The sequence below is a fragment of the Trematomus bernacchii genome, unplaced genomic scaffold, assembly GCF_902827165.1.
Source record: "Trematomus bernacchii unplaced genomic scaffold, fTreBer1.1, whole genome shotgun sequence".
In the NCBI taxonomy this organism is placed as follows: Eukaryota; Metazoa; Chordata; class Actinopteri; order Perciformes; family Nototheniidae; genus Trematomus; species Trematomus bernacchii.
Window position 1 is genome coordinate 6,436,504 of NW_022987593.1, and position 20,546 is coordinate 6,457,049.

General features: G+C 41.1%; 1 protein-coding gene across 3 annotated transcripts; it reads left to right on the forward strand.

Annotated features, from left to right (window-relative positions):
• The first annotated feature begins 334 nt into the window (after window positions 1–334).
• Window positions 335–17,616, forward strand: fam193a (family with sequence similarity 193 member A). 3 transcript variants are annotated; one of them, XM_034129962.1, is made up of 23 exons: window positions 335–751; window positions 1,997–2,071; window positions 4,123–4,365; window positions 6,167–6,342; window positions 6,438–6,605; window positions 7,063–7,309; window positions 7,439–7,563; window positions 7,717–7,864; window positions 7,974–8,048; window positions 8,159–8,233; window positions 8,324–8,436; window positions 8,798–9,040; window positions 9,170–9,320; window positions 9,507–9,650; window positions 9,877–10,152; window positions 11,020–11,242; window positions 11,327–11,689; window positions 12,144–12,426; window positions 12,568–12,754; window positions 13,531–13,770; window positions 14,636–15,533; window positions 16,147–16,228; window positions 16,587–17,616. In XM_034129962.1, the coding sequence occupies exons 1-23, from the start codon at window positions 530–532 to the stop codon at window positions 16,678–16,680; spliced, it is 4,851 nt and encodes a 1,616-aa protein (XP_033985853.1). In that variant the 5' UTR covers window positions 335–529; the 3' UTR covers window positions 16,681–17,616. The 3 variants fall into 3 exon arrangements, with proteins under 3 accessions (XP_033985853.1, XP_033985852.1, XP_033985854.1); XM_034129961.1 differs by having other exon boundaries at window positions 336–751; window positions 9,170–9,326; XM_034129963.1 differs by having other exon boundaries at window positions 336–751; window positions 9,170–9,326; window positions 11,327–11,641.
• Window positions 17,617–20,546: the final 2,930 nt, after the last annotated feature.

Genomic DNA, 20,546 nt, shown 5'->3' on the forward strand with positions numbered 1-20,546 from the left:
AAATAAAATATGACAAATAATATATTCAAGTACTATAGTCAGAAGGAAGAGCTGTGCATATTTAAAAATATGTAGTGTGGTGAAGAAATGTGCAACATGTTCAAAGGGTTGTGCAGGTTTTAAGATATTGTTCGCATGAGTATTTAAGGTAAAATTACGACACTGAGGAAAATAATATTCTGGTCAATTGTTAATCTTTAATGGTTAAATATTAGCCACATCCACGACTTGTTAACTGTAACTTGATTCTTTGCTACGATGCGATTTTACACAACAAACTCAATTTCCCATAAGCCCCGGCAGTGGAGACGCAAAGCTGCGCTGCAACGCAAGCACCAAGGCAGTCCAGCTAGAGGCCATATTGGAATATATGAAGTCGGCTTGCACTTTGATGGAACTGAGTATCTGTCGTTTTTGGAGTCTCTGAATCGCTATCCCGGATTAATACCCTAGTGATTGCGCCTGGCATTCCACTCGAGACCCTGCCAAGTGTGGACGGCAAGTTGTCTCGCTTCTTCTGTGGACAAAAATGAGTCCAACCGATGCTAAACGAGGGGCTAAACGAAGGAAGAACAAGCGGGGCGGTGGCAGTAGTTGCAGTGCTGTCTGCAACACCAGTGGTGGCAAGGCCGGGGTTGCCTCGGCCCTTGGCTGTGCGGGAACAGCAACACCTGCCTCCGTCGTCAGCTTTCTAACATCTGGCAGCACAGGCAGCGGGAATATCGGCTCCATCACGGGCCTCAACGGAGAGGTAAGAGTGTCACGCAATGTAACCCAGTGGATGTCAAACCGGGCGACTAGCTAGCAGCGTTATCAACGACACACATCTGATTTGGGCCCGACACTGATGCGAAGAAGGCAGCTAGCTAACTAACGTTGACCTATGTAGCTTCAAATTAACTGGCTTAATTGCCGCTCAGACTTGTTATTATGCTTTGTGAATGGCTGTGTGGTTAAACTGGCCATATTATAATGCAATAAACTGTCGTAAACATTAGGGCACTTGGGTCTTGGCCGAACGCTGCGACTGCCATCCTTAGCTCAAGTTGAGAGACCGTAGCTGAATCGACAACAACTAGAGACACCATGAAGCATTATTTTGAGCTAATACAGTCCAGGTAGGTGGAGATTACATTGGCCAAATCAAGATTATTCCCGAGCACAGTTGGTTTCAACACGGCTGGGGCATAGGCTGCTATAACACATAAACATTAATGCTAGCTAATGCTAACAGTGAAGTGTACCAACAACTCAAGCCCCGGCGGGCCTCGATGTGTTTCTACAAGCTGACCTTACACTTTACTTGCTAATTAGAAGTTTAACTTGGTTATAATGTCCACATAATATCCCAAATCAACTAACTAAGTCCAGTTTACCAAAGTACCCTAGTTATACACCATTTGCACAAAGGTTATGTTAGCTAGTTTCTTCTAACTGGCCCATGTTTAATAATTAACTGTCAGTTCATACGTTTATTATGGTGGGTCACAAATCACACATGTAGCTATAACTTTAGTCATTTTGCATGGCAGTCAACCCTATCTTCTCTATATTTCTGTATGTAATGTTAGACTATAAAGGTAAACAAAGTCTTTCACTTACTAAGTGTGTATGTTTATGATACATGCAGCCTAACAAGTACCCATTGTTTGTATGTTGTGACCCCTCCATCCAAACAAATCTTGCACATCATATACTTCCACTATTCATCATAAGAAATGAATGTCCTAAGAAGTGCTTCATGATATTTAAAAACATGGATATGTTGTTGTCACACACATTTTTTCCCCTTCTTAAATGAATAAAAAGTGTATACATGTACGTTTTCTAAGTGCCTGACTGTATTAACGACCTTCTGCTTCAAATGGGCATAACCTATACTCAGAAAAAACATATCCTACTTCACCAGGTAGATATTTTGATGTGTGATGTTGTCAATAACCAAGCCAATTAGTCAATAGAAGTAATCTCTAATTAAGTTGTTTTTATCCCTCAGGTCAAAGTCAACAACAGTGTTACACCACAGTTTACAGAAGGACCAGTGAATGCTGACTTCTCCGGGGTCCTTCAGGTACATTTACATCAGGTTTCAAAAATGCATTTAAAGCCATATACCATGTTTCACACATAATTAACACCTTTATGTAATTAATGCAATTTGGGAATGCACTACAAAATTACTTATGTGGTCTTTCATTTGTCTTTACTCATATATTCTAAAACAATCAGTGAGACAACTGTCACAAATATCATTCATACATTCAATTCTGATGGGCTCCAAACACAGTTGTGCCCTCTGCAACAACTGACAAGAAGATGCTCTAACATCTGTCTTCACACTACACATCCTTGTACTGTGCCTGCCCACCCTAAGTGATCAATTAGAACCGTAATTCTAGTCTCTGCAGCACTCTTTTAAAAGCAGTGTCATAGTGCCAATGACTCAAATGCAGCTTTCCGCATTTAGCCATATTTAAATTGTCTGTCATCGCATTATTTTCTACACTGGAACAATTGCCTAAACCAAACTTTTGATGGTTCTGTTACAAAGATCTTGTGCGGTGAAATAATATCAATCCGTAGACTGTAAAATCATATTATCATCAGCATTACGAGCTTTACTTGAAAATGGTAAGTTATTATTTGTGCTGTAATTGTTTTTTTGTGTATTGTTTTTTTCCAGCACACACAGCAAATCAATAATTTATTCACCCTAGGCTGGTTCAAATTATGAAATGTGGCTGTTAAATGTGCTACCTCATGTTTTTGTCCACACAACTGGTTGTTTTTGTTATGTTGTAAACACTGTCTATCATATGCTGACAAAGTTATCTTAATAGCAAAAAACATATACTTATAATATAAAACATTTAGAAAATGGATTTGATTGGTATACAATCACATTGTATTGATTCAAACTATGTGTCTATTTCAGTTGTTACGCCCCTAATCATTGCAGTTTACCAAAATAAACAGGCAAACTAAAACATATTGCTTTTGTACTCGCCTTTTGAATGAAATCAGAAAATATCACTGCTGAAGGAGATAATTAACTTGAGTTACTCACAGCACTGATCAAAACCTCATGGAAACGTAAGCATCTCCTATAAAATGTTGCTTAAACAGATGTAAAGCCACCTCCTATTTAAAATCCCTTAAGACAGTTTGCCTTCTGTCAAACAGCAGCAATGTGAAGATCATTAATTGAAACTCCTGGCTTCTAATGATGTGTTTGTGCCACTTTGTGGTTCACTCGGTGACAAGGCTGCACATTAAGAAAAGGTTCCAGTGTTTTAATGGAGTGCAGGGGGGCAATTTAAACAGCTGGTGTTCCCAAAGTGCAGTGTGCAATAGCTTGCAGAGGAAGAGAGGTGGATCTGCCTTCATTTAGCAGAATGTCCATCTGGAGCCTATTTTTTCAATTTGCACATCATTTTCAGGGGAAGGCTTTAGTTTGACATATTGATCGATATGGTTTGATGTTTATTACGTTTCCTATACAAAATAACTGCATCATTCCATTGTATTTCAGTATATGAATTGAACACTGAATTATTCAGATTCTGTGTCAAAGAAGCCCATTATGTTCTTTATGAAATGATTAAAACATTTTTGTATATTTATGTTTTTAGGGCTGGGTGAATTGGCCAAAATCTATACCAATATAGGTCATTTCATATCATGATAATATATATCGCAATATAGCATGTTTTCTTGTATTTCAATAAATAAATAGTCCATATGAAATAACCACATGGTAAACTCTTTGGTGAATTAAAGTCTTGACAAATGAAAAGTAATGATTATTTCCTAATTTTACTAAGAACTTTAAATAATTTATAGCGAATAAATAAATATTACCAGCTCTGCACTGAATATATATATTAACCTACAAACACAAAATCAAATGGATCAGACAAAACCAAAGTTTAATTGAACCGAGTGTGATCAGATTTTCAGAGAAACACGTTTTGATAACAGATTTCATCACAGTACGATTTAATTGAGTGACGTTAAATAACCAAATAAATTATCGTCCACCCTTAATTGTTTTTGCAAATGCTTAAGTGGCTTACGGTATATCTTTCTCTCCTCTTCCTCCTACCAACATGCTCACCTCAGACCCCATTCACGTTCGGCTTGAACCAACGGGCTCCCTACACGGCCGGCGATCGCTGCCTCTTGTGCCGATGTGAGCGGAAAGACAGCGCGGTGCCTTCAGAGGCGGGGATCCTCGGCCAGAATGGAACGGCTCAGCCCAACAAAACACCCAGTGCCCTCCAGCTGCCTCTGTGGGTGTGCTCCGACTGCAGGCGCACAGTGGAGAAGGAGGACAGGCACACTGCTCTGGAGCAGTCGTTGGGGGTAAGGATACCGTTTTCTTTAAAGACAAGTAAAGGTCTTTAAGTTGTGGAAAAGGTGTGAAAGAAAGGCTGGTCCTCTGGTTCAGTTTCCAAATATTTGTCTCTGCACTGACGCCATGTATCTGCAGTTTAACTCGCACAGCTGCGGTCAGTCTTTCACTGGAGGGTGTAGCTCTTCTGTTCACATCCATTTCTTTGCCAGAAAAGAGGAGCAACCAGAAGTAACAGCTGTTTCTGTAAAAATAAATGTTATGAAGGACATACTATCAATTCATATATTGGCTTGGCTTGGCTTTAAATCATAGCAAGATAACAGTTTCTAGGTCAACACTGAGAAAATGATGTCAAGTTCTAAAAGCAAAATAAAAAGCATTGGATTAAAAACCAACAATAATATATTCTTTATTTATACTTGAATTATATTGCTTCTTTGCAGTATGTGTAATCCTTACTGACAGATGTTCTTTACACTGAATGTTGGATTTGATTTACACTTTAGAGCTTGACTGTAAGTATACTCCCAGGCATATGCAGTATACATGCCATGATGGCTGAGACTAATGTCTCTTCATATAAAGAGCTCCTTTATGTTAGAGCGCATGGCTATGTGCTTGGCTTGCGTCTTTGTGAGGACAATACCAATGTAGAGGTAAAAACATCTTGTTATGCAACAAAGAATTAATTTTGCTAGTAAACTCTTATCAGTAACAATATATCATTTCTCTGGGTATATGATATTTTTGCTAGTACATATTCAGTATCTTGGAACATAAGCTCTAAAACACACTCTCCCTTCATTCTTCCTTGCTGTACAACCTTGAATCACCAAGTTACAGCAAGGAAGACATTTGGACATTGGTTCACAAATGCAAGTGAACTCAAAACCTTATTGAGTACCACAAGCGTTTCGAACTGTTGCATTGTCGAGCTGGTTCATTCATGTTGATGTGTCAGGTGTGCCAGGGGGTTTGGTTTTCCTTATTGTGGTTGCCTTGGCCCTCGCTCGGGTTTGTTTTCCTCATAATGTTTTGTTCCACGTCATCCTTACAGCAGTAGGATATTATGCTGACTCTGAATATCAAGTCCCTGTAGTAAGCAGAGCCAAACCACTGGCAAGCTTCTACTGTGAAGTGGCTGCATACAGTTGGATTGAACAGAAAATGTAGCACATAGTTATATGCCCACCGCTTGGCAATGTTTAGATCAGAAACCAGCAAGGCTTCCATCTTAGTAACTTCGTGTGAACCTCAAAACTACAACTTGGGATTCAAGTAAGAAACACTCACCCCATAGAAACGTGGTTGGCATCATGTCCGTTTTATAAGTTCTCAATCAGGCTTACGACTCAGCCCTGGAATTGGCTGACCCATCTATTGTACCTTGGTTCCTTCTATTGTCAGCTCATAGCACGTCTTCTTTCTGGGCCTTGTACCTGCCACAGTGAATAAGATGAATAGTTATTAAAGGGGTGTATCAGCATGAATGTCCAGATTATCACAACCCACAGTTCAAGCTACATATAGATGGCCTTTGTATAAGAATTCAACTGAAATACTTAGATATATTATTTAACACATATTTTTGTAGTTTATTGTTGATATGCTAAATGTGTGCTTGTCAAAAGTTGTGTTGTTGCAGCATGTATTGGACTTTAGACATCAAAACATGATACAGAATCAGCAAAAATCAATGTGTGATTGAACAAACACATTATTTACTACAAAATGTTGCTCACTATCATCTTGTGTAAAGTGTACAAATTGTTCTGCATCTTATTGTGCTGTTTATTATATTTCCCACAGAGCCAGGACTTCCTTTTACACATGCCTGTGGGAAACGGTAACCTGGGCCAGGAGGCGGCCCCGGGGGACAGACTGACAACTGCTGTGCCTACACTACCCATGCTCCCCGCTCCGGACCTCACCGCACCCATGCCTGCTGACACAGTTTGCAGCTGTGAAGCCTGCAATGAGAGACGGTCAGTTCAGAGAGAAGGCCACTAAAGTGTATTCAATCTTAATATATTTGTTCATTTTTACAGTGATATTAATGAGATTTTGTTCTGGATACCAGGGAGATTTCAGCAGAATCGGAGAGGGAGTCACAGCAGCTACAGAACCACTGGTCGGAGGTTCGATACCTGGTGCGCTGTATCTACCGTCAGACAGGAACACCGTTGGCAGATGACCATGACCAGCCTCTAGAGAGAGACAAGGAGGGCATGAAGGAGCTGGTGGATAGGTAAAACTACTGCGTCTAATTTCTGTTTCTCATGGTGTTTGTCCACTAGATGTCTCTGTTGAACTGTGGATGCAGAAAAAAAGCCCCGGTTAAAACTATCAAGCCTGACAGCCTTTGACAGGAATGATGTCAACAAGTTGAAACTTCTATAATTGGTCAGATGAAGTTGCATCTTTTCTTCCTTGATGTAATGTATTTCCTATTCAAACTGGACTTTTGGCTGTGTAATGACTCTGAGGAACAATTTAAAACTTAAGAACTAGGGTGTAATTATGGAAAGAACTGTTTGTTGGTTGGTTTTGGTTTTTACCACAACGTTTCCAGTCTCAATATACTGATGCAGGAATTACGTATGTTTATATCGACCACATACTTTAATCAGGCATATAATAAAAACCCCTTGAAAAATGTTCTATTACCATTTATGAAGACAAAACCCTTTATTTTCCTCCTGTAGACTCTGTGAGAAGGACCCGTACCAGCTGTATCAACGGTTGGAGCAGCAGGCGCGTGAATACGTCCTGGAGATGAAGGTGCGGCTACTGAAACACCTATCTTCAGGACCCAAGACCACAGGACCAGCAGGGAACGTGGCGGCAGCCCTGGGTCCTCCTCAGGCCTACCAGTTCATCTCCATGCTGATGGAGGAGTACCACGCCCTCTGTCAGGCTGCTCGCACCATCAGCAGCTTTCTGCTCACCCTGGTCAGTTTACCCTTTATGTAGCCAGAGCCACAGAGATGTGTTGGCTGTCCTGCAAGTGGCATACATCCCAATTCAAAGCCAGTTTTACTGTATTAGCTTCAACTATTATTCTGACCCCTTTTTACTCAGGAAAATGAACACCTTCAGAAGTTCCAGGTGACGTGGGAGCTGCACAACAAGCACCTTTTTGAGAATCTAGTGTTCTCAGAACCCATCTTGCACAGCAGTTTACCTGCACTGGTTGCCCAGCTGAAGTAAGATATAGTTTTACTAATTAAAACAATAAAAAGATATGCTACTTACCCATCATTATCCCTAAATATACAACTCTTGACTCAAAGGTTGACAATCCCTTTCTTAAACCATACAAGTGACTTTAATGACTATTCTGCCTCTGTTTTTTTTAGACATGGCACGGCCTCCTATGATTCATACAATGAAGACATGTACAGGTCCTTGTTAGAAAGCTACCATCAGCTGCAGCAGGAGATGGCTTCGGTGGCTACTGATTGGCAGGAGTGTGAGAAGAGGATTGACGACTATGTAGATGAACAGGTATACATATCCATGACAACACATTTGATACAGGAAATGACACTACTTTTTTACGGTGGTAATCAATGAATACGCCTGAACTAAAGCTGTTAGTGTGACTTTTTTGCAGCTGCTATTTAAGGTGGAGGGTCAGAGTCTTACCAACCAAAGAACAGAGCCACACAAGTCCTTGATTAGCAAAAACGTAAGAGACTTTTAAAGTATACCTGAACACATTCACATTTTTATACCTTCAAAAATGTATTTCTGTTATTTTGGAAGTTCATGTTCTTCTAATGATCTGCCCATTACCAGACTTTGAAGACTAAGCAGCGAATGCTGAAGGAGGACTGGGAGTTCTTTAAGCAGAGAAGATTTATAGAAGAACAGGTACACAACAAGAGTAAAAAGCTATCGTGGCAGATTTAAATGTGCATTTTTGCACTTCAGAGGAGTTTTAAAAATGTGTTCTCTTTATAGATACCTAACAGTAAGAAGTCTCCGTCTATCGAAAACAACTTCACGGAGACGATGAGGATGCTCTCATCTCGCCTCAATATTCCAGATTGCCCCAACTGCAATTACCGAAGAAGGTGAGTTTCAACTTTTCACTGCTACGTCATTTTCTGGTCTGAAATCATGTCTCTTCCAATGTAACACATTTAAATACTATTTGAAACTTTGGTTGATAAAAGAAAAAGTATTCTTATTTTCCCTTCTAATAAATTAGGTTTGTTATGATCTTCTTCTTTCAATTGCTTTGAGTTAAAAAAGCTAATTTAATTTCCCATCTTTGAGTTGTCAGGGAATTTATTACACGCTAAATATTATGCCACGGTCTCACCTGATGAGTGAAAGTGAGAAAATGTGTAGTTTGGCGTTTGTGTTATAAATAGATAGTTGCATCTGTAATTAAATCAGTATTATTATTTCCTCGCCCGCCCCGACCAACAGGTGCACGTGTGACGACTGTAGTCTCTCTCACATCCTGACCTGTGGCATCATGGACTCTCCCATCGCTGAGGACCTCCACATCAAGCTGCCCCTGCAGGGGGAGCCCCCCCGCGACTACCTGGCAGAGGTGCACCCCCCCAGCCTCTCCTCCGGCAGCTCAGCATCCGGCTCCAACTCCAGCTCTCCCATCACCATCCAGCAGCACCCGAGGCTCATGCTCCCTGAAGGGGATACCAACACTTTGTAAGTCAGCCAGTCAGTGCTTTTTAATGTCTGTGACAAATCACATATGCACAGTTTAGTATTGGGTATATCTGATCATAATTGCACATCTGTTCTTCCCCTAACATGAATACTCATTTCTATTTTTAGTATCAGTGATGATGATGAAGTGCCTCCATTGTCCAATAAGTTCACGGACATCTACCCTATGAGTGGTTATGAGGATAACAGTGTAGTGACCGCTGCTGTGAACGGCCTCCATAATGACCTCAACGGGGAATGTGAAAACGCGGAACTAAAGGCAGGGGTGAGTTTTGTTTCCGTGGTGTTACATAAAAAAATGTCATAAGATGAGTTGTGAAATTCCCTGACAAGTTTCTGCATGATGAAACTAAAGTTGATTATGAATGAGCTTGGGGAAATGTTTTGAGTAATGTTCCTCACCTATTTCCTGATTTGTAATCTTTGTTCATTTTCTGTATTTCAGTCTCCTCGCATGACCAGCAGCAGCAGTTCAGAGGGTGACGAGGAGGAAGTCGATGGTGAGGTTGGTGGAGAGCCCCGAGGGCAGCAGGAGGAACTTTCCTCAGGACAGACCAACAGTCCTCCACCCTCTTACAGCCACCAACAGGTGTTGTAACACTTTAAAAAGCTTTCTTACTTCGAATTACTTAAGAAAAATGACTCTTACATCATTTACATAGCCAGTCATTACCTTAAAGTATGTTTCCATAATTCCTAAAAACAAATCGCCCTAGTCTCTTAGTCACAAGACTGAACGTTTGTGTTGCAGTGTGGGTTACATGTTAGGGCCGGGCAGAGGATCACATTCATTAACTTGCTTGAACCACTCTCAGGTAGAACAGGTCCAGCATGCCTGTGAGTGCCACGTGTGCAACCAGGACCCCAGCTCCTCCGCCCTGGGCCCCGCCTCCTGCCTGCCCCCCAGCCGGCTCCACTCTGCACCCCCTCCCACTGTCGGACACCAGTTCTTCACAGACAGCAAGACACCCCCTGCCCACCCTGCCCTCCACCTGTACCCCCACATCCACGGCCACATGCCCCTTCACAACTTCTCCCGGCCCCTACTGCACCCGACACTCTACCCCCCCAGTCCTCCTCTCACACACAAGGTGAGGAGAATCACGTTTTGAGTCTATACATACAAAAGCCGGAGATACTTTTATTTTAAAAGTGACGACTTATAGCTATGAGAGTCCCTTTTAAGGGAAATTTGATTCATTTCCTTATCACTGGGGATTTTTTAAGTTTCCAGGAACAGTACTAAGCTTAGTTGTCTTTTAGTTTCACTTGGTTCCATTGACATTTTAATGTCTCCCACTAGGGGTCAGACTAAACCAAATGTCAAGGCAAAGCCATCTTAAAGGGCATTGTAGACCTACTCATATATATTTTATATTTTATTTTTTATTTATTTATTCTATTATTTCAACAATTAGACAGTTTATACATCCGAAAAACCATCAAAATGAGTAGAAGCGGGAGGGCAGAAAGCAAGGCTTATACAGAAGTAGCCCTCCCGTTAGTCATCCAGTTGCAGGATAAAGAAAGAAAAGATAATTCTGTAATTAAATATACACAGATAAACAAAATTCTATACATACACATACATATGTACACATATACATACATACACCCATTTCCAGGGTGAAAATAAAATAATAAAGTTAAAAAAAAAAAAATCCTACAAGTCTATGTTAAGATACTGTAACAAGACAGTTTCATTTCTCATCCTATTTTTATATAAACTATGATAATTAAGATAATTATATAATAGTTATTATTATTATAGTATTTATAATTCTTTTTATTATCATTATTAAATATCCATTTCATCTTGTTTTATCTATTTTTAAATTAATCCAAAGTCACAATGGCCGGAAAAAAGTACTAAACAAAAAAAAAAAGAGATCAAGTATTAGTATCATAACCCCAAATGAGTGTCACATTTGTTGTAACTTATCTTTTCTCTCTTTAAGCCTCTACCCCCAAACCCTACATCAAACCACTCAGCGGCCAAGCAGCCGGCCTTCAGCCCTTCGTTACCGGATCACGTTTACCAGAACTGCTTTGGCGGTGCGGGTGGAGCAGGCGACTGGAACAGCTCGCTGCAGTGCCTCTCACTCAAGTTCGAGAACCTGTGGGATGCTGCCGTGATGAAGAGCTGGAATCCATCTGTGCTGCTCCCCGAGTCCCTGCCAGGTGAGCCGCCATGGCACACTAAAGATAACCGATAAAAACAAAGTCCAAGAATCAAAATAACAACTTTGATTTTTCTATAAACAGGTGACATGCTTGGACCACCCCTCGCTGACGTTCCCCTCCCCCCAACATCGTCTATAGGCCCCCAAGGGGAACACCCCTCGCTGCCCACCCCTCTGCCCCCTTCTTGCTCCGCTTCCTCATCTCTGTCATCTTCCTCATCGTCATCCTCGTCGTCGTCATGCTCCTCTTCCGAAGCCAAACAGCAGAAGAAGAGTGGCGCCAAGAAGAAGTGTCTCTACAATTTCCAGGATGCCTTCATGGAGCCCAACCGAGTAGTGATGGCCACCTCCGCCTCCACGTCCTCCGTGTCCTGCACCGCCACCACTGTGCAGTCAAGTAATAACCCCCCCATCCACCTAGCATCTAAAAGACCCAACTCTTTAGGTAAAATAGGCAGTAGGAGCAATGTTAGGTTTGCAATGATGATGACTCAATTATGGGACATAGTTATTACAGGGGGAGGGTCTGCCATTGTTAAACCTATAAGGGAAAATGTTTTGCCTTTGTGTTTTTTTTTTACTTTTGTAAAAGACATGTACTCTGTCACAGTCCGGATTTAAAGTTGAACTGAAATGTTTCCTCCCTTTTTGTGTAAGGAAAAGTAACTGTAGTTATATAGATGTAAAAAGAGGTTAAACTGCATTTTCTAGCTTAGGTGTTAGCATTGATCATAAATGCACTTTGAGACTAATTACATTTTAAACGAATACATTCAAAACTTAAGTCGATTTTAATTTTAAGTGTGACTTTCCTCATTGGTTAAATGCTTTGTGAGTTTGTTTTGGGACCTGGAAGAACTGAACAATGCTCTCAACCCACACTTCTTTGTCTCCTCTAGACGATGTATTTCACAATCTAGGTAAAGAGGACCATAGACAACCCGCTCCAGCCCCCCCCAGAAGCTGCCCTGCAGGACTGACCTCCCTCCCTCCACTCTCGGGCCCCACCCTGCCCCCAGCCCCCACCACACACCTTCCCACAATGGGCTCCCAGCCCTTTCCAAAGATGGCTGCTCCAGCACCAGACTTCATGGAGGCCCACCAGGGTTTGTGCCTGCCGCCCGCCGAGCCTCCGACCTCCTCAGCAGACGGTCCTGTGAGTGCCCCCCCCAGCGTCTGCAGGTGAGACCCCCACCACATCCTGTACACTCCTAATGATGGGCATTATTAAATGTAATGACTAAGACTGATGTATTGAAAGGTCATTTGGTTTTTGTGAATGTTAAATGAGGAAACCAGTTGTAATTCTCTCTCTTTTGTCAGTGATCCTGACTGTGAAGGCCACCGCTGTGAGGGGAACGGGGCGTACGAGCACCAGCCGTACGACGGGGAGGAGAGTCAGGACGAGGACAGCTGCTCCGAGCATAGCTCCTCCACCTCCACCTCCACCAACCAGAAGGAAGGAAAGTACTGTGACTGCTGCTACTGCGAGTTCTTTGGGCACGGCGGGGTAAGACGCACACATTTATTACTCACTGAAATTAGCATAGTCGCCTCATATTTACATGTTTTTAGGGGATGCAAATGTAGGTACTTTTTTGAATTCCCTTGAAGAATTTTAAAGAAGATTTAAAAACTGTTTGCTTTCGTTCAAAGAACAGGTGAAATACATTTATTTTATAAAGATAATATCCCCTTTTGAGGATTCAAGAATAATTGATTGTCTTTTTGTAACACAATGAAACAAGGTCCATTCCAGTTTTGCATTTTTGAATTTGCAATGTAAACAACGGCAACCACATGAATTGGGAATTACCTGGGAAGATAATATGACTGGTATCTTAACAATATTAATGTACAGAATACAAATAAGGCATTCATGATATAGTGTATCATACTATAGTTTAGGGCTGTGCAATTAATCGTATTTTAATCTCGATTACGATTTTGGCTTGCAACGATTACGAAAACAATGTAATCAAAATAAACGATTATTATTTTTATAAAAAAATATATATATATATATTTTTTTTTATTGGTTTTTCAGTTTAATTATACTTAAAGTTCAGGGTAATCAACTGTTAAAAACATACTGTTCAAATTTTTTTTTTCAATATATGGATGTTTTCAAAGTAAATGGATAATTGTTTTTAATAATCGTGATATCAATTATTGACCAAAATAATCGTGATTATGATTTTTGCCATAATCGCACAGCCATACTATAGTTTATAAGTCAAATTAAATGTTTTATCTTTAATGATCACTCTCTTTTGTTATGCTCAGCCCCCAGCTGCTCCTACCAGTCGAAACTATGCAGAGATGCGGGAGAAGCTGCGTTTGCGTCTGACAAAACGTAAGGAGGAGCAGCCCAAACGTGAGGAGCAGCAACCAGTGATAGAGCGAGATGGAGGAGTGGAGGACCACAGGCGGGTGGAGGACCTATTGCAGTTCATCAATAGTGCCGACAATAAACCTGCCTCCAGTTCTAAGGCAGCCAAACGGGCCAGGCATAAACAGAAGAAGGTAAACATCCCTCCCTATAGAGTGCCACAGTCCTAAAACCCGGAAGTAAGTTAGCATTTTACCACTTCCGGTTCCTTCGCCAAAAAGCAATGGGATTTCTCCATAGGATTTTGGAAAATAGCTGGAAATAAGGTCTGTGGTTGAGACACATTTAAGAAACTGATCACGTTTTGTTCTACGACATTAAATACATCAGCAGTGACCCCACTGGTGATTTTTGAAGAGTTTACGTGTCTGAAAAACGATGGTTGTTAACAAGTGGCTGAATAGGACTACAGAAGTTGTCGAGGACGTTGTACGTCATTACGCCGAACACGTAAACACTCCCGTCAAGTTTGTTTTTCCCCGTGTTCTGCTTGAAAGCAAGTACCTGCCTCCTGCAAACTGTTGAAACAAACGCTTCAACTTGCACCATTTAGAATCTGTATTTTTGAATATGGATCTTAAGTTGGCGTGACGTTGAAGCAGCGACCCTGCTGTAGTTCGTTTATAGCATAACGTTAGCATTTTGCTTCTGGCGACTAGATTTACGATTAGAAAATGATAAAAGTAGGGTAGACATGTGGATATTATCCGGCTGAACAAAACGTGATCCGTCTCTTAAATGTGTCTCAACTACAGACCTTATTTCCAGCTATTTTCCAAAGTCCTATGGAGAAATTGCATTGCGTTTTTGTCGAAGGAACCGGAAGGAGTTTACTTCCGGGTTTTAGGACGCGTCACTGTGGCACTCTATTAGTTCAAGTCTTTAACAAATAGGTGGTCTTGAGAATTTGGTAGTATTTAATGCACAGCTCTTTTTGCAGACTTACTATGTTTTGAGTCAAAGGTGTCATCATGCTAAAAGTGTATGTCTCTGCTTCAGATGGAGGAGAAGGCTCGCCTGGAGGCAGAGGCCCGTGAAAGGGAGGAGCTGCAGATGTTGGAAGAGCAGCAGCGGCGACAGCGGCAGGACGAGGAGGAGGCAGCGCTTCAAAAGGAACTGCTCCGACTGCAAGAGATGCAGCACCATCGCGCCGCCAAGAAGAAAAAGAAAGAGAAGGCAAAGGAAAACACTGCTCCCCCTCAAAACAACCCACAGCCCCTCAAACAGACAGCTCAGAACGTCCTGGATAACCTTCAGAACGGAAAGTCACAGTCACTGCTTCAAAGCCTCATCCGCCTCCCTGACCAGAAGGAGCCCAGGTTTGAACCCGTACCCCGGCCCCACACGCAGCACAGCCCCAAACACACGAGTGAGAGGGGGACCAGCATCCCCAACTGTCAAGCCCTCCTCCACATTGGCCCGCCGTCATCTCACCTCGAGGTCCACGGGAAAGTGAAGGCCAGGCAGACTGCTAAGGTGGCCCCTTGTGAGGCTGCTGTAAAGAAAGCTCCAGAGCTACCCAAAAGCTCCGATGTGGCAGCAAAGCTAGCTAACGGCACCGCCCCCACCCCCACCACTACATCAGACACCAAAGCGACGCGGATCCGGCCTGCTGAGGCTCTGGCTCCTCTCCCAAACACTGAACCAAGGAGGGAGGACAGGTGTAATATCAGAAGCAACATTGGGAAAAGGCAGCAGCAGCAGATGCAGCAACAACAACAACAGCTGACCCAAATAAAGGAAGACCGGAGAAGTCCAGCTGTGTCCAACCCTTCCCCGTCTCCCCCTCCAGCCTCGGAGCAGCAGAACGGCAAACCTCCCAGTGCAGAGTCCCCTCAGCCCAAAGGCAAGAACAAGAAGAACAAGAAGAAGAAGGGGGACAAGAACCCCTCAATAGGTTGGTATTATTGTGATTTACAAAGATTCAGGTGTGTGGTAACGCCCAGTGGTGTTTGTCTAATCTCACTCATGACCAGCTTTACAACTGAAACAGCAGATGGCATGCAAGGTGAGGGAAATACAAACTGTGTCCCTAACAGAATGTTCTGACCAAGAACAGGTCGATTTCCTCACGGGTCTCTTGGGTATTCTGTGGTGTGTGTATATACGGCATCACAGTGTGATTAGTGAATGTGTGCTCTGTGCAGATTGCTGCTGCCATTTAGGTCATGCCATTAGCAGGAAGTACGGGGAGTTTCTTAAAGTAGTTCTGACAATGTGGCTGCATAAAGATATTTTCCTTTCACAAGTTGGCAGGGGCGAAACTGGGCCCCAAAAGAGATGTTGACCTAAAAACAAGAAATCCGTATGGCAGGGAAGAGACAACATTATCAACAATCGTAGAATCTACTTATTAAATATGTAGAATTTCTAACTTTGACAACAACCAGCCATTGCTTCCGAAAACACCATGTTTCTAAGGTTTTCTCAGATACGTATTCTGTAATACACTTACTAATAAATATATTCAAAATAGGAGCAAATAACATCATCCATGTTCTTTTTTTCAGATGATGTATTCTTGCCCAAAGACATCGACTTGGATAGCACTGAACTGGATGAAACAGAGAGAGAGGTGGAATATTTCAAAAGGTATGTGTATTAAAATGTAATAACTAAACCAACTTTACAAATACTGGTGAGATATTTTGAAGCTTTTCTATTTTTAGCTACTTTTAAGGTCCCTTGTGGATTTTGTGGCACTATTGAGTTATGTTTTATAGAAGTGGATGAGTACAATCATATGCACTGATTGACAGTTAAATAGCAGTATGGTAGACATGCATCAATATGCTAGCAAGCAAACATAGACACACAATTTAAATCATCCAAATGGTCTACTTTTATTTAAAGGAAATCATGATAATAAGGCCTCGGATACTCCACAGATATTTAAAAACATTTACATATTGCTCCTCAGAAGGTTAATGCTTGGTTTTTTTCCCTGCAGGTTTTGCTTGGATTCTGCCCAGCAGCCCCGCCAACGGCTCTCCATCAACTGGTCAAACTTTAGTTTGAAGAAAGCTACATTTGCTGCACACTGAGGCTGTTAGTGGGTGACTATCAGGACACAATCAGTACCTTAACAGCTGTACCAACCCACACGTTCCCCCCCGCTCATCCCTTTACCTCCACTCAGCTGTTATCCTCCCTGAACTTCTCTCCCGCTGTGCCCGAATCACACCCACGCTGCCTTGCTTTGTTCCTGTCGCTGTGTGGTTCCTACACAGACCCATCCGGACTGATCCACCTGCAGAACTGATACAAAAATTAAAGTAAATGACACAAAAAGAATCACAAAATGCTACTTTGCATCTGATTAATTTTCCTTGCGTGCTTGTGTGCTTTAAGTCTGAGTTGGGCATTTCTCTTGACTGAAAAAGCCATGGTCTGAAATATTTTTTTTTTCTTATATTGGCTTACCTGTAGTCAAAAAATGCTTACTATGTCTGGATGGTTTCCTTCCAAAAAAAAGAGACAATGGAAACTACAAAAAAAGAGAAATGTAATTAATTAAAAGCTGTATTTGAGATATATTGTGGCTTACTATCCCATCGTTTCCCGCTCCTAGCACGGCATCTCATCCACATGATTGACAAGGGAATGGGCTTGGTCAGCTGGTCTCCACTCCCTTACCCCCCCCCCCCCCCCTCCACCACCTCCACCCTATTTCACATTAGGGAGGAAAACGTAATACTTGACAATGTTCTTTTTTGGTTTTTAAGTTCTGTTTAACAAACTGTTGAGTAAAAGTGTAACAGTTACAGTTTTTGTTTTCTTTATTTTTGATCTGTAGCCAGCTTGTATCAGAATACTTTCAGAATGAAAATGAAAAAGAACAATACTCACACTATCAATCTGTTATGGAGTGTATATTGTATTAACACTGAAGCCAAACTGGCTACTTTTAACATATTGTTAAGTAATATTAAATCTTGTCTTTCTTTTTTGAAAGATGGAATACAGTAGTATGGCAGGATTATGCGTCTTGTGTCCAATCTTATTTCCTACATGCAGTAGAAAATTCCACATAAGGGCATTAACACTCACAAACATTTTAAGAAATAGTTGACATGTTGGGAAATAAATGAATTTCCTTTCTGGCGTAGGGTTAGACAAAAAGATACCACTCATGTTTCCTTTATAGGCATCAGCCATTTGGACCAGCTTAACTTGGCCAAAGAATGGAAACGGGGAAACATCTCATTTGTTTAATCTGTAAAAACAGACATGTTTAAATGACAACGTGCTTTTCCATGGAGAGAACCATTTAGCGTCATCAAAACTCTTAAACATATTTTTTTAAATACTGATTTTAACCATTATGTTTTCAAGGTAAAGTAATATGCTTAAAGTTGAATGTAATTCTTGAAAAAAATCTAAATGTTCAACATAATTTGCTGTTAATTCTGCAGAGTCTTTTAATATATGAAAAGTAACAATCCTGTCATATGTTTGTTAACTTATACCAGACATGGAGAGGACTGGAGCTGGAAACATTAAAACTTATGATCTAAAACAATACAATGTTTTATGAACCTCTAACTAAATTATTCATCATTTTGTAACAATTTAAATGTGACAATAAGGGCTTTGAGTCTGGAACTTGTTTAGGTAAAGTGCTTTAAAGTGCTTGGGATCGAGGCTAGGTTGTCTATCTTTTTACATATCCATCTTGTACTGATTAAACCAAACGGTGTAGTGGGTTTTAGAGGTGTTGGTATGCCGTTTTCGTTTGGTAACGCTAGGCTAACAGTTTCTTCCTGTTTCCAGTCTTCGTGCTAACTGGCTGAAACTTCATGTTCGACAGAAAAACACGAGCATTCTTGAAGTTCTCGTAACTATCAGAAAGCAAAAGCATTTCTTCCCCGATGTTGAATTTAAACTTGATTTGAATTCAAGTTGATTGATACGAGAAAATCCCCTCCAAGATGCAGTCACTTCTATTGTGATCAAGCGCATAAGGTACTGAAAAGCGCGAATGCTTGCGGCAAAGCAGGAATCTTACCCGTCGATGCTGTTCTGCATGTCTGCGGCTACACAAGGTTGCAGAGTGAGTCACACTCTCAAATAAATACCTGTTCCTTTTGAGAAATCCACTAATTGAAAGTCATAATCAATACAGAAGACCACTGTGAGTCATGTAGATCCTGAGCTTCAGTTTCATTTGCAAAGTTAAACATAAAAGTTAGCTGCCATTGAGCTACTTCAGGTATTTACTTACAGTATATAGCCCCATTTCATATATTCACATGAAACTAGGGAAAATTGATTTGAGGCCGTTTTGAAATCAAGTACATTCCCTCAAGGTGAAGAGTCTGAAATGAGGTCATGCTTTGGCTTATCTAGATGTAGATGAGTTAAGAGGTACCGTACACTGAGCAGCACTGACTGGTTATCAGCAAAAACCCAAGCTTTTGCTTTCTGTTTTTCTTTTACCAGTTTTACTTAAAATAAATGCATAAGGACATTTTTGTCAAGCTTTTGGAAGCCATCATTAGCTGCTGAGCTTCCCTTTCAGCAATATAGTGTTTTAGTTTTCTTGACTTAATGTGTTACTGTGGTAGCATGAGACAACTGAGAACTGATCTTCAGTTGATGAAACTTAATTTAAATGTATTTGCAAAAATACATTGAGATATAAAGTAAAATTCCCAACAATTACAAGATGAAGAACTTTCCATGTGTTCATTATTCAGAAGGAAACTAGAATGGAGCTATTGATGAGGTGTAGAGGAAGTGAGTTACAGTTGTGTTCCTCACAGATTGCTTCCTCTTAGCGTTTCAAGAGTGAGTGTGCGGTGAAAGATCTTTTAAAACCCAGGGATTTCACAATGAAAAGTTACCACTCCCACAAAATGTGATCATTGAGAAAACTGGTAAATGCACTTTAAACAAAGGAAGACAAAAGGTTTTGGTTTGTGAGAGCCACCAGAGAACGCATGACTCATAATTTATTTCAGGTATGAATGGCTGTCTGACTATTTTGTAGAGCGTGCTCGCTCTCAGTCATCAGTGATGCAACATGGGATATACCACGTTTGAGCAAATGCCCCAAAAAACTACGCTAACGTAGACAACCCAAAAACACCGCTCAAAATTTCTGAGAGGGTGAACATGGGCCGCAAGCTAAATAAAACATGAAATTGGCACAGATTTGGATTTTTTATTACAGATTCAGAGATAAGAACCACTAATGTAAATCCCCTCCCTTAGTTAATTATAGATTCATATGTTTTATAAAAGTCACTTAAAAACACATTTCCATCATGTGCCTTTTCAAAAACGTTTCCCTCTTTTGACCTTTGCTGTGCTAAATGGTCTTTTGTGGGTGAAAGAGAGACAATGGTGCTCTTAAAGTCCTCTGACAATGACAGGGGCGAGAGCCAATAGGATTATTAGAAGGGATCACAGCATCCGTGTAGCTTGTAATCAGAACGCTGATCTTTTCATTGTCTACTGTCTGGAGTGCTTCGGGATCACAAACAATTCCAAAGAGGGAATCCCCCTTTCCTGGCTACAATCTCCCAGAATGCTGTTTTTGATAGCGGAAATCTTGGATTCTCTTACAAGGATATTCCAAAAAGAAATAGTCAGCATTAATACCAATTTACTCACCCAACCTACAGTAAATCAAAAATGATCTGCTTAAGTCGACAGGGCTCCTTTTTCAAATAAACTTGTCTTCTTGTTTTGGGAATTCCCTCATGATGGCGGGAAATTCCCGTTCTTTTAGGATACACATAAGATTAAAGGCCCTATTTATCCTTTCTGTATTTGTCTGGATAAGTGTCGGACTGAAGTTTTCGCTCTTTGTTAAAGTATACGACGGCTACATCGCTACATCCTGACGCTCTTTTGAAACTGGTTTTCAACAGGAACTGATCTGTTGTCACCTGACTTTTATTAA